This window comes from Vitis riparia, chromosome 4 (assembly GCF_004353265.1).
Source record: "Vitis riparia cultivar Riparia Gloire de Montpellier isolate 1030 chromosome 4, EGFV_Vit.rip_1.0, whole genome shotgun sequence".
NCBI lineage: Eukaryota > Viridiplantae > Streptophyta > Magnoliopsida > Vitales > Vitaceae > Vitis > Vitis riparia.
Window position 1 is genome coordinate 2,201,814 of NC_048434.1, and position 14,287 is coordinate 2,216,100.

Below are 14,287 nucleotides of genomic sequence, written 5' to 3' on the forward strand. Positions count from 1 at the left end.
TGCCCAGATGTCCCTTGGGCATCTGGACACCAGTGGAACCATGGCCACCGCATGTCAGACCAAGCAAAAGTACGTGGTCTAATGGTATTTAATAGGCCGGCCACTAACCACCCAACTTGTTGACTGCTGATATTGGGACTCTTATATGGAACCATGCATGGCCACTGCATCTCAGACCAAGCAAAAGAAAGTGGTCTAATGATATTTAATAGGCCGGCTACTAGCCACCCAACTTGTTGAATGGTGGACTCTTATATAGGTCTATGTTGACTGAATATTAGAAGAAGTGATGATATATAAGCATGCTGCCCTAAAACATGATCGACTTATATGATATATAGTTGACACAAATGCAACTACAATAATATTATATAACAAATTTTTAACAAACTCTACTTCAATTTTTCTTCTCATTTCATCGTTCAAATTTGAACCTCTCTCCCTTGAGTGCTTCCATGGTTAAGAACTAGCTACTTGTATCTCATACTTGGCGATGATTGGTGTGGTTTCCTTGTACCAAATTGAATTGGGTTCTTCACTTGTTGCATAGCTTGAACTTGTACCGGTTTCATTTGCCTGCTGGAACACGTTCATCCCTACTGAGTACAGATAATGAAATGGTTTTGGCGGGGGCATGACTTCTACTCCTCCCTCCAGCATCTTTACCACAGCACTCATCGGAGGCCTCGAGTCGGGTGAGTCCTGGACACACCATAGAGCCACCATAGACATTCTCTCTGCCTTCTCCCTGTCCTTCTCTTCAATTCCACAGGCCACAGTCATTGCTGCTAAATCCCCTTTCTCATGCTCTTCCCAAACATGTTTGGGGAACCAATCCATGCTATCATTAGAACCGACTTTGGCATTCCTCCTCCTCCCAACTATCTCAAACAACAGCATCCCAAAGCTATAAACATCACATTTATGGGTTATGGGATGGTTTTTCAGTAAAAATTCTGGTGCTGAGTAGCCTGGAGTCCCTCTATATCCCGAGAGTGTCAGGTGCGTGTTGTCCCTGTTACAAAGCTTAGCAAGCCCAAAGTCTGCAACCTTAGGAAAGAAGTCAGCATCAAGGAGAACGTTACCGGGTTTTATGTCACAGTGAATGATTCTTTGTACACATTCTTCATGTAAGTAAGCTATGCCCTTTGCTGTCCCAACTGCTATATGATGCAGCTTCTCCCACTCGATTTCTCGTGCCTCGCTGAACAAGTACTTGTCCAGGGATCCGTTTTCCAGGTATTCGTAGACAAGTGCGCTCATGAACTGATCATAGCAGAAACCATAGAGCCTGACTAGATTGATATGGTAAGTTCTGCCTATGGTTCCCACCTCTGCCATGAACTGTTCTTCAGCTTGTCTGTCCGAACTCCTATTCAGGACCTTCACTGCAATCTTGACCCCATTGGGGAACTGCCCCTTGTAAACCACTCCAAACCCTCCAGAACCCAGTGTCGTGGTGTAGTTAGCAGTGAAGCTGCATAGCTGCTGAGCAGTGAACCTGACCGGCTTCTCCCTCGCTAATTCTTGGAAGAACTTCTCCATTGTTGGTGCATCAACCTCCCAAATCCGTATCATATTCGCAGGTGGGGGAGCCACTGCCGCTTGCGATTCTAGCACAATCGCATTTCTTGCTTTCCTTGCACATACGATCATTATTCCAACGATCACCAAGCTCAACACAAAGAAGGCTGCAGGTCATGGGCATTTGAACCAGTAAGATCCCAACTTCAATATGTTGTCTGTCAATATATAATTCCTTCATACGTTTCTCACAGAAAGAACTTACCTAGTCCTGCTAAAGGCCCAGATTGGATGCCTGATGAAGGAGAGTTGTCATTGGAAGACATCTACAAAGGCAGCAAACTGGACTAGGTCAGATAAGACTAGAATTCGCTATTCAGTAAGTGTTTATATGGATTTTGCTTACAAATCCCCTGGGCAACTTGCCTAAGTGAGCGTGGTTAATTAACAGAAATTTTCTTCATTAGTTCAAGGTTTTGTGCATTGCAGGCTTGTTATATCATACATGAACCTTCTACATACTAAGAACAATCAGGTTATTGAACTCACCCTCTTTGGAAGATCACTCCTTGCTTTTCACCGCCAATGCACCACAACTTCTCTTCGCTCTTTGCTTCCCCCCACTGCCTTGACCTGAAAATTCACCAAAGTTTCTTCACTCCTGAATCATAATTCTGCCATGGGTATGAAGGGAAGAAGTTTTTGGAAATTTCTGTAACATCTTTGCCGGCTAACTTGATCAAAATTCTATGGTCCTCATGTGGTAGGAACCAAAGTTAGATTTTTGACCGTTGAATTTAAAGATCATGACCGTTGATCTAGATTGTACATACGAAAAGGGAAAAACTTGCATGTAATCAGTTTCTTGTTAAGTGAATTCTCAAGGTTGTTAAGTGTATTGCTTAAAATGATGATCTAATGATAATTAAGTAATGATATTTTATATTATTAAATATATAATTTATAATAAATAAAAATAATATATTATCTAATTTCTTTTTTATTTTTATTTAAATATATATATAATAATAATTTTAGTTTTTTAATCAATCATTTAATAAAAAATTAATTATCAGGAACTAAGTAAGTAGAGTTTATTTTGAATTTTAATTTTACAATATTAGATAACTAACAAAAAATCAATTTCAATATAAATCAATTAAAAATGGATTTTAATTTAATGTAATTCTCATAAATAAATTAAAATAGATTTTTCATTTAAAATATTTATTTTTTTACATGACACTACTAAGAATACAAAATTTTAATTTAAAAAAGATAAATTTTACAATAAAATTATTTAATAACAAGACTCTCTATTTTATAAAATGGATAAATATGGGAAAAAAAGTTGTGAAAATTTTAAAATAAATTTATTAAATGTGAAATTTATAAATCAAATATTTTCTAATTTTGATTTTATTGTATTAAGGATTTAATAACAAAAGGATTTAATAATAAAAGAATTTAATTTAGAATAAGTGTTTTATTTTTTTTAATTTGTATTTATTATAAGACTAATTCAATAATATAAATCGTGTTTTATAAAATAATAAAAAAAGTTTAAAATTGAATAAAAAAATTATAGAAATTTATAATTCATTTATCATATTTTATTATAAGTAGTTAATCAAGTCATTATTGTTAAGTGTATTTAGTAACTTTTATGTGGAACTTCTACTTGGGTGAATTGGTTGGATTGATAGCTAACTCAAGTCTAATCTAACTAAATCTCATTTTTTTCTAAATTTGTATTAGTTGAGTTGATCAAACTTTGATTTTGCATGGACTATTCGTAAGACTCAATTTTTAGATTGTCATCATATTGATAATAAAAGATTTCATCTCTCATGATGAATTCTTTTTATTTCCTTTCATCCCTCTTATCATAATGCAATTGAAATATTAATAAAAGAGCAATCAAAATATTACATTATTTAGTGATATTTGCTATCAATTTGTCTTTAAAAGAATTCGATATTTTTATATCATTTTATCATATTTTTGTACATGGGGATTATAAAATATTATTCAAATTATTTATTTTTAACATATGAAAATCATAGGAAAGAAATTAAAAATATAGGCAAAAATGTTTAACATATGACAAATGAGCTTTTGAATTTCACATCTAATCTCTCTAAAAGTTTTTTCTAATGGGTTATTTGATTAAAAGAATCATTGGAAACTCAATTTTGAAAATCTAACCCTCATCATTTTTTGGCATAATTTTGACAAAAATACCCTCATTTTTTTTTTATAATGAAAATAACTCGTTCTTTTAAAACATGCATGTAAATTTTTGAAATTATCAAGGACATTTATGTCAAAAATGAGTTATTTTTCAAATAAAAACATAAAAATGGTTAAATTCACAAATATAAAAATTATTTCATTGTTTTTAACCCATTAATTCTTTTTTAAATTAGGATACAAAATAAAATATATATGAGAACGTAGAATTGTTGTATCATATCATACATTTTCTCACATTCTTTGTACATGTCCTCGTATGTTTTATATTTTTTTTTTCACATTTTTCATCTTTTATCACATTTTTGTTTATAATAAAGATATGATAAGATATATTTGTTGTCAAAAGGTTTCAAGAGGTTATGAAAGTATTTTTCATGTTTTTTTTTTCAAATTACAAGAGTATGTTAGAATTTTATTTTATTTTTTATTTTATATAGCTTTGAACTATAAAAATATGTAAATTAATTATTTTACATAATTTTAAGTTATAATATACAAATTATTTTTCATACAACTTCAAACCACCAAAATAATTATTATATAACTTCTAATTATAAAAATATATAGAAATATATATTTTCTTTCTCTAGGCTACGGTTCATCATGATAAACAATATTTTTATAATATCATAAAGTAAATCAATTATTATAAACTCAAGAAACTAATAAAATAAATAAACAACATCTACTAAATAATAAAAATGAAAGAATAAATCTGTTCGACACTTCCACCCGTGAATAATTTTATTATAATAAAATAAAAATTTTGCATGCCATTAAGCAATGATCTATTCTCTATATAACTTTTGGTTATAAAATTATCGATTAACGATTTTACTTTATATAACTTCTGGTTAAACAACAAAATTTTAGCAATTGTTTACGTAGGTTATATTACGAAGTAAGTATTAATAGAAATTTTTCTTAAATCCTTCCTATAAGAAATTTTGTGTATGGTATCGGGTTGTACAAAATTAAAATATCAATATTTTTAAGTTTCTTTTTTCGTAATCTCGTATTTATAGAGGTTGGAAAAATCAGAATTAAAACATCGTCTGAGATCACCGACTTAAGCCGCCGTCATCGCTGTCTCCGAATTTGCTTTTTCTATAGGCGCCGTTGTCTATACCTTCGAAAACTCGATACGGAGAAAGTGAAGGATGGCAACCCTAACTTGCAACGCATGCAATAAGGAGTTCATCGGCGAATCAGAGCAGAAGCTCCATTACAAATCCGATTGGCACCGCTACAATCTCAAACGCAAGGTGTCTCTCTTCTATTCTCTGCTTTCTAGGGTTTTTTTTTTTTCTTTTTCTCTCGATATAATTTGAATTTTGGGGCTCATTCTGTAGCCTTAGGTGGAAACTAAAAATTTTTATTTTTGAGTACTCGAGCATCGAATTGCTGTTGAAAGTGGGAAATTTGTTATGGGAATGCATGGATACTGGATGTTTAGGTGTTTGGGGTTTCGGTTCGGCGGCTGGGAAAAGCTCGGGAAAGATTAGAAATTTTAGATTATGGATATTGATTTTTTGGGTATTCTGAACCCGAGAGAACATAGACCTGGGCTTTGTTCAAGGACATATTTGAAATTTTGTTCTGTTTTTATGTAGTTCGATTGGTAACCTGCGTAGATCAGGAAATTGGAGGAGCAGATTTAGTTTTCGATATTTTTTTGAAATTTTTGGATGATTAGTTTTGGGGTTTGAACGTGCTAGCTTTACTTATTGAAAATCTTGGTTTGATGGAGAATTCTGTACAAAAAATTTTATTTTTCATTTTATATTATTTTATTTTTTTTGGCTCCTACTATTAAGGTTTATCAGCTCCTGGTAATCAAGAAATCCAAGAATCAAGATTTAAGATTTCATATGATGGATGGGGGAATTTTTAGTAGTTGTTTAAACTTCTTTTGTTCTGGAATATTATTGTTTGCCTTTTGTCTTTTTCATTTATTTTGCCTCTTTGTTTATTGGTCTGCATGATATTTCTTATTTGTTCTTTCTAAAGGAAGAATTACTACAGCCTGCAGGCATGTCTATAAATTGTCAAGTATAATTCTTTTGTTTATACTGTTTGCTTTCTGATAAAACTAGGAAATTTTAAGGTTGTATATAGTCCAGGTTACCAACTACCCCCACCCCAACCCAGCAAAAGGAGGAAGATGAAGGAAGAAAATGCACATGAATTATAGAAAATAGTTGGATTGAGCTCGAATGAGGCCCTTAGGGGAGGTTTCCATTCTTTGTTATTTACTCCTGTTGTTTCCTAAACAACCAAGTGAAGTATAAGGTTCCCTGTTTTTCTTGGGGGAACAAACTATTGTAGACAATGAGATAAATTTTTCTTAAAGCAAATTGAAGAAATAGCGGCTAATCTTCCCACAAAGAGATCCTTGTGGCTTTCTCTGAATCCCTCTGAGAATGAGGGAAAGGAATTACTGAGAATTAAGTATGAACAGATTCCATCCTCATGCTAGTGACCATTGAGGGAAAGGAAGTACTGAGAATTAAGTATGAACAGACTCCATCCTCATGCTAGTGACCATTAAAAAGGAATCATATGCATCCATATCTGATGACTATATAACAATAAGACTTATTAATGATCTTGTTGAACAAATATAGGATTTTGCATTTTCTTCATTTTACATGTGATTGACGGATTGAGTTGAATTTTTTGTTTCTTATTTTTAAAAAACTCATTAGACTTGCACCTTTAGTATTAGATAATTGTGTTGTGGTATTAAGCATCAGCCTTAACAATCGATAAGCTGTATTCAATTTGGTTTTGACAGCATATGAAAAAAGTGAAAATTGGAAGGATGATGCATACTTTTGCTTCTCTTGTCAATAATTCTGATGTGTGCAGATATCTTTTATTAGTTAAAACCATCATTCTGGCATGTCTCAATATTTCCATTGTCATTGCTCAAAACAAGAAACTTGACCAGAATAGATTGAAAACAGAAGTTGTTTTGGGTGCCTAATGTTCTTGTGTATCCAGCTTCCTTCCCCAACCATAATTTGGGGGGGAAATCAAGTCCAGAAGTAACTGAATTGAAACTGTTGAATCCTAGAAGCTTAAATTAGCACTGCCCAAAAATTGGGAAAATTTTTTTGAATAAAGTATCAGTTAGGACTCTTAGCCTTGTAGGACTCTTAGCCTTGTATATATATATATATATATATATTTCTCAATTGTAAGTAGATCATTACATTAATGAGAATCAAGGTCTTTCTTCTTTCTCTCTCTCTCAACATGGTATCAGAGCCAAGGAAGAAAACCTAATTCTTTCCTGTTTCCCGTGTCATCAACTCCGGGAAACCTTCCGGTGACCGTGTTTCATTCCGGTCACCTTCCCCATCTCCCAATACTTTCCGAACATTCAGATCGTCGACAGAAACCACTCACCGCCGGCGAACTTTTCCGGCGAACTTTTCCGGCGACGTATTTTTCCGACACCGACCATACCAGAAGGAGCGCCTGGAGGAGATCTCCAACTTTTGTGAAGGCACCAGCACCAAAAAAGCCTCCACGCGCCGCCCACGCGCAATTTTCCGGCCGGCGGCTGAATCTCACGCGCCGGCGCGTGAGGGCGCGTGAGGCCTTTTCCGGCGACGCGCCTCCTCCTCCAGCTTCGCCTGACGCCGACCAGCCTCCCTACCTCCCTGGTTCTCCCATCCGAGCCCTGCACATACCTCTTTTGGGGATTTTTGTCTCCGTCGGCCCTCCAAACAGTCTTTCCGGCGAAGCTCCGACTACTTTTTCTCCACTCCAATCCCTGCACGTGCCTTGGGAAGTGTTCTTCTACCTTTCTGGTGGTACCACGCCGCGATCTGAGGTCGTCTCCCTTTTTCGGTGGTACCACGCCGCGATCTGAGGTCGTCTCCCTTTTTCGGTGGTGCCACGCCGCAATCTGAAGCCGTATTAGGGCTCTCTTCGATCCAAACATACTTCATTCTCCAGATAAGTAGATATGACTACTAAAAATTCCATTTTTTCCGCTGTTATATCTGGCTCTCCTATGATTACTTCGGCGAAATTGGTTGGCAGTGACAATTATCTTTCCTGGTCTGCCTCTGTTGAACTTTGGTTTATGGGTCAAGGATATGAGGATCACTTGATTACACAGGAGGCAGATATCCCTGAGGTTGACCGCGTACAGTGGAGGAAGATAGATGCACAGTTATGTAGTGTATTATGGCAATCGGTTGATCCCAAGATTCTTCTTCATCTTCGGGCCTACAAAACTTGTTTTAAATTTTGGACTCAGGCCAAAGGATTATATACGAATGATATCCAGCGTCTGTATAAGGTGGCTTCTGCTATTGTCCATCTCAGCCAACAGGACTTGGATCTATCTACTTATATTGGCCAGATTGCCTCTCTTAAGGAGGAGTTCTTGACTGTGATGCCTCTTACTCCTGATGTTGGGGCTCAACAAACACAGCTTGACCAGTTCTTCATGGTTCTTACTCGCCTCCGTCCGGATCTTGAGCCTGTCCGCGATCAGATTCTTGGTAGTTCATCAGTTCCGTCCTTGGATGATGTGTTTGCTCGCCTCCTCCGTATCTCCTCCACTCAGACTTTGTCATCTGATAGTACTTCAGATTCTTCTGTGTTAGTTTCTCAAACTAGCTCTCGAGGAGGCCGCAATGCTACCCGAGGTAGAGGTCAACGTCCTCATTGCACCTATTGCAATAAACTTGGCCACACTCGCGATCGTTGCTATCAGTTACATGGATGACCTCCTCGCACTGCCCATGTGGCCCAGTCCTCTGATTCTCCGCTGCCTCAGCCTCCGAGCTCTTCCGCATCTCAGGCTTCTGTTGCCTCTGTTGCCCAGCCTGGTAATGCCTCTGCCTGCCTTACCCACACATCTTCTCTTGGACCCTGGATTCTAGATTCTGGAGCTTCTGATCACTTATCTGGTAATAAGGATCTTTTCTCCTCTATTACTACTACCTCTGCTTTACCTACTGTTACCTTAGCTAATGGTTCTCAAACTGTGGCTAAAGGTATTGGTTTGGCCCTTCCTCTACCTTCTCTACCTCTCACTTCTGTCCTTTATACTCCTGAATGTCCTTTTAATCTTATTTCCATCAGCAAAATCACTCGTACTCTTAATTGCTCTATTACCTTTTCTGATAAATTTGTGACCTTGCAGGACCGGAGTACGGGGAAGACGATTGGCATAGGACGTGAGTCTCAAGGCCTCTATCACCTCACCTCGGATTCATCTCCTGCAGTTTGCATTGGGCCACCCTAGTCTCTCCAAGTTCCAGAAGATGGTCCCTCGTTTTTCCACTTTATCGTCACTTCCGTGTGAGTCATGTCAGCTTGGGAAACATACTCGTGTCTCGTTCCCAAAGCGTTTGAATAATCGGGCAAAGTCTCCTTTTGAGCTTGTCCACACTGATGTTTGGGGTCCTTGTCGGACTGCGTCTACTTTAGGATTTCAGTATTTTGTCACTTTCATTGATGACTATTCTCGATGTACTTGGTTATTTTTAATGAAAAATCGAGCTGAGTTATTCTCTATTTTCCAGAAATTTTATGCTGAAATCCAAACCCAGTTCAATATTTCTATTCGTGTGTTACGCAGTGACAATGCCAGGGAATATTTTTCAGCACCATTTACTTCGTTTATGTCCCATCATGGGATTCTTCATCAGTCTTCTTGTGCTCATACTCCTCAACAAAATGGGATAGCTGAACGCAAGAATCGACATCTTGTTGAGACAGCTCGTACTCTCCTCCTCCACAGTAATGTTCCTTTTCGTTTTTGGGGGGACGCTGTTCTTACCGCTTGTTATTTGATTAATCGTATGCCCTCCTCTGTCTTACATGATCAGATTCCTCACTCCCTTCTCTTCCCTGACCAACCACTTTATTTCCTTCCTCCTCGTGTCTTTGGTTGTACTTGCTTTGTTCATATTCTCACTCCTGGACAGGACAAGCTTTCCGCCAAAGCCATGAAGTGTCTCTTCTTAGGATACTCCAGACTTCAGAAGGGTTATCGTTGTTATTCCCTTGAGACTCATCGATACTTTATCTCCGCTGATGTCACCTTCTTTGAGGACTCACCATTCTTTTCCACCACTTCTGAGTCTCTTTCTGTTTCTGAAGTCTTGCCTATTCCCATTGTCTCCCCACCTGATGCTATGCCTCCTCGACCACTTCAGGTTTATCATCGTCGCCCTCGTGTCGTTGCTCCTCTCCCTTTTGCTGAGGCACCTGCTGACTCACTTCCTATCCCTTCGGCTTCACCTACCTCGACTCTGCCTTCTCCTAATGACTTACCCATTGCTGTTCGGAAAGGTACTCGCTCTACTCGTAATCCTCATCCTATTTACAATTTTTTGAGTTATCATCGATTATCTTCACCCTATTCTGCTTTTGTTTCTGCTATATCCTCTGTTTCTCTTCCAAAGAGCACCCATGAAGCTCTTTCCCATCCAGGCTGGCGACAGGCAATGGTGGATGAAATGGCTGCTCTGCACTCTAATGGCACTTGGGATCTTGTTGTTTTACCCTCGGGTAAATCTACCGTTGGGTGTCGTTGGGTCTACGCAGTTAAGGTTGGTCCTGATGGTCAGGTTGATCGCCTTAAGGCCCGCTTAGTTGTTAAAGGCTATACTCAGGTTTATGGTTCTGATTATGGTGACACATTCTCTCCTGTTGCCAAGATTGCTTCTGTCCGTCTGCTTCTCTCCATGGCTGCCATGTGTTCTTGGCCTCTTTATCAATTGGATATTAAAAATGCCTTCCTTCATGGTGATCTTGCCGAGGAGGTTTATATGGAGCAACCTCCTGGTTTTGTTGCTCAGGGGGAGTCTGGTTTAGTATGCAGGTTACGCCGTTCTCTATATGGCTTGAAACAATCTCCTCGAGCATGGTTTGGCCGTTTTAGTTCTGTTGTTCAAGAGTTTGGCATGCTTCGCAGTACAGCAGACCATTCAGTTTTCTATCATCATAACTCTTTGGGGCAGTGTATTTATCTGGTTGTTTATGTGGACGACATCGTCATTACAGGCAGTGATCAGGATGGTATTCAGAAACTAAAGCAACACCTTTTTACCCACTTTCAGACCAAAGACTTGGGGAAACTCAAGTATTTCTTGGGAATTGAGATAGCTCAATCCAGTTCTGCTGTGGTCCTTTCCCAAAGGAAGTATGCTTTAGACATCCTGGAAGAAACCGGTATGTTAGACTGTAAACCGGTAGACACACCTATGGATCCGAATGTCAAACTTGTACCAGGACAGGGGGAGCCTTTAGGAGACCCCGGGAGATATCGACGGCTTGTAGGTAAATTGAACTATCTCACCATTACTCGTCCAGACATTTCTTTTCCTGTGAGTGTTGTTAGTCAATTCCTACAGTCACCATGTGATAGCCATTGGGATGCTGTAATTCGCATTCTTCGATATATCAAAAGTACACCAGGCCAAGGTGTGTTGTACGAGAACAAAGGTCATACTCAGGTTGTTGGTTACACAGATGCAGATTGGGCTGGCTCACCCACAGATAGACGTTCCACTTCAGGGTACTGTGTTTTTATTGGAGGTAATCTAATATCTTGGAAGAGTAAGAAACAAGATGTAGTGGCCAGATCTAGCGCTGAAGCCGAGTATCGAGCTATGGCTTTGGCAACATGTGAACTCATATGGTTGAGACATCTTCTTCGAGAGTTGAGATTTGGAAAGGATGAACAGATGAAACTCATATGTGATAACCAGGCCGCATTACATATTTCATCCAATCCAGTCTTTCATGAAAGGACCAAACATATTGAAGTTGACTGTCATTTCATTAGAGAGAAGATCGCATCAGGATGTGTTGCTACAAGTTTTGTTAATTCAAATGATCAACTAGCTGACATCTTCACTAAATCTCTCAGAGGTCCTAGGATTAAATATATTTGTAACAAGCTTAGTGCATATGACGTATATGCTCCAGCTTGAGGGGGAGTGTTGAATATAATGTATTTATAGTGTATAACCTTTCCTTGTTAATATAGGACACATATATGGTAGGACACATGTATGGTAGTTAGGACTCTTAGCCTTGTAGGACTCTTAGCCTTGTATATATATATATATATTTCTCAATTGTAAGTAGATCATTACATTAATGAGAATCAAGGTCTTTCTTCTTTCTCTCTCTCTCAACAGTATCTAATACTGAAAGTTTTTATTTATTTATTCTGTACCTTTTCATCAGATTGCTGGGGTTCCAGGGGTGACTGAAGCGTTATATCTAGCTAGACAGTCTTCCCTTGCTGAAGAGAAAAATCGGTTAAATGAGACCCCCATGCTATATAGTTGCAGCCTTTGCGGCAAGGGATACAGAAGTTCCAAGGCTCTTGGTCAGCATCTTAAATCACGAAGTCACATCTTGCGGGCTTCCCAAAGAGCAAGTCATCAAGATGAAGAAACTACAATAATCAAGCCACTAACTCACCGCACTGCAAATAAGCCTCCCCCACAAAGAGAGCCAGTCAATGAAGAAAGTGAAGATGAGTGGGAGGAAGTCAACCCAGATGAAGATTTGGTTGGTGAGGCCACTGAATCCATTACTCAAATGAATGTGAATGAGCATGCATCAAATGATGACATGGATGAAAGTGATGATGACGATGATTTTGAGATAAAATTGGATCCAACCTGTTGCTTCATGTGTGACCAAGAGCAGAACACTATAGAACGTTGTATCATTCACATGCACAAGCAGCATGGGTTCTTCATTCCTGATGTTGAGTATCTGAAGGATCCAAAAGGACTTCTTACTTATCTTGGCCTTAAGGTAACGAGTTATAAGCTTGTGCTCCATTTTTTTCCTTCATTTGTTTTTTCAATTTCTCAGTTTTGGGCCAGTTACCCCTTTAAAATTTCCATATAAATGTTATTTAAACTTTCTGTCTTCTCTATAATTTTCCAGGTGACAAGGGATTTTATGTGTCTGTATTGCAATGACGGGTGCCATCCTTTCAACAGCTTGGAAGCGGTTAGGAAGCACATGGTGGCAAAAAGTCACTGCAAAGTGCATTACGGTGATGGTGGTGATGATGAGGAAGCAGAACTGGAAGAGTTCTATGATTATAGTAGCAGGTCTGATCCTGCTCAATGACCTTGACTTGCTTATTTCATTATTCAAACTGCCAAAACATACAATTATATTCTTCTGTCAATATGTTGATATATTTGATATTCACCACCCCTCTCTTGGTATAGTTATGTGGATGTCAATGAGAAACAGCTCGTTGCATCTGGTGACATGAACAACACTGTTGAACTTGGATGTGGTGGATCAGAACTCATCATAACTAGAAGAACTGATGGTGGAATATCAACCAAATCACTTGGATCCCGTGAATTTCTGCGCTATTATCGCCAGAAGCCTCGCCCCTCGCCTATGAATGGTGCTGCCATTACTGCTGCATTGGCCTCTAGGTTTGTTTTCATTTCCCCTGTTTCAGCTGTTTGTCTGTGGTTGGTTGGTTATGAGGAGTCACAAACCTAAACCCTTGCTTATAATTTTCAGGTATAGAAGCATGGGGCTGGCAACAGTGCAGTCAAGAGAGCAGATAGTGAGGATGAAGGTGATGAAGCAGATGAATAAATCCGGGGTAGAAGCCATGCGCTCTAAGATTGGTATGAAGAGTAATGTCATCCGAAACCTCCCCAATAATGTCCCATATTAGTTTTATACTGACCTTCCTGAAGAACATGAAGAGCTATTTATTTTCTCCTCAAGGGTTAAAATTATTGCTTCTCAGAATGATTTTAAAGCACTGCTATCATTTGTTTATGGATTTTCCCCGAAGTACTTGATAATGCTAAATCTTAATGGTTTGATAAAATTTTAATATATTCCTTCGTTTCCTTTTAATTGGTTGGTTTGGTAAGGTTGGCTCAAGCACTTTGTCATTAGACTAGGGCAACCTCAATGAAACCCTTTCTATTTAAATATTAGTAAACCCTGATATACATATATATATATATATATATATATGCGCGCGTTTGGGGTATATAGTATGTGTTGTGTGGAGATATGGATATGGTGTATGCGTGTGTGTGGATATGACTTTTTGATGCTTGTACTCTTCAAAGTGGGCTTTAAAAATTCAAACCTCACCAAAAGTCAAGTTTGGAAACTATACACCTATAAGATTTATTCAACCCTTCTCCTTCACCCAAAGTGGATCGAAGTTTGGTTGTCTGGACTCTTTACCTTTCTTTGTCTTTCCCTCCCTCGAATGGGGAAGTGAAAAATATCATTTTCATATTATTTGGGATCCTCTTTGATGAGACTTTTCCCTTTTTGAAGGCTTATCTTATTTTTCTTTCTTCCCTATGTTAGAAGTGAAGATCACCAACCTCAAATTATGAGAGAATAACATGAGAAGAGTTCTCTGACCCAGAAGCTGAAAAGCCTTGGTGGGAGAGCTCCTTGAATGTTAAAAGCTTACATGCCTCTTTGTCATTTGTTGTCAAAACCA

At 38.1% G+C, this 14,287-nt stretch overlaps 2 protein-coding genes across 3 annotated transcripts; one reads left to right on the forward strand and one right to left on the reverse strand.

Moving 5' to 3' along the window:
* Positions 1–290: 290 nt before the first annotated feature.
* Positions 291–2,228, reverse strand: LOC117912609 (rust resistance kinase Lr10-like). 2 transcript variants are annotated; one of them, XM_034827270.1, is made up of 3 exons: positions 2,074–2,228; positions 1,790–1,850; positions 291–1,691 (listed from the first exon to the last, which is right to left on the reverse strand). In XM_034827270.1, exons 2-3 carry the CDS (start codon positions 1,848–1,850, stop codon positions 460–462), a joined length of 1,293 nt encoding a protein of 430 aa, XP_034683161.1. In that variant the 5' UTR covers positions 2,074–2,228; the 3' UTR covers positions 291–459. The 2 variants fall into 2 exon arrangements, with proteins under 2 accessions (XP_034683161.1, XP_034683162.1); XM_034827271.1 differs by lacking the exon at positions 2,074–2,228 and having other exon boundaries at positions 1,790–2,011.
* Positions 2,229–4,829: 2,601 nt separating this feature from the next.
* LOC117913404 (cytoplasmic 60S subunit biogenesis factor REI1 homolog 1) lies at positions 4,830–13,677 on the forward strand. Its single transcript, XM_034828378.1, has 5 exons — positions 4,830–5,045; positions 12,010–12,591; positions 12,727–12,896; positions 13,020–13,238; positions 13,330–13,677. Exons 1-5 carry the CDS (start codon positions 4,941–4,943, stop codon positions 13,487–13,489), a joined length of 1,236 nt encoding a protein of 411 aa, XP_034684269.1. The 5' UTR covers positions 4,830–4,940; the 3' UTR covers positions 13,490–13,677.
* The last annotated feature ends 610 nt before the right edge of the window (positions 13,678–14,287 follow it).

Excerpts from the sequence above, each read along its gene's own strand:
- LOC117912609 (XM_034827270.1), bottom strand. The coding sequence starts at position 1,850 with ATGTCTTCCAATGACAACTCTCCTTCATCAGGCATCCAATCTGGGCCT. Across the intron at positions 1,692-1,789 it reads TGGGCCTTTAGCAGGACTAG|CCTTCTTTGTGTTGAGCTTG; the intron begins GTAAGTTCTTTC and ends CATGACCTGCAG.
- LOC117913404 (XM_034828378.1), top strand. The coding sequence starts at position 4,941 with ATGGCAACCCTAACTTGCAACGCATGCAATAAGGAGTTCATCGGCGAA. Across the intron at positions 12,897-13,019 it reads TTCTATGATTATAGTAGCAG|TTATGTGGATGTCAATGAGA; the intron begins GTCTGATCCTGC and ends CTCTTGGTATAG. Across the intron at positions 13,239-13,329 it reads ACTGCTGCATTGGCCTCTAG|GTATAGAAGCATGGGGCTGG; the intron begins GTTTGTTTTCAT and ends TATAATTTTCAG.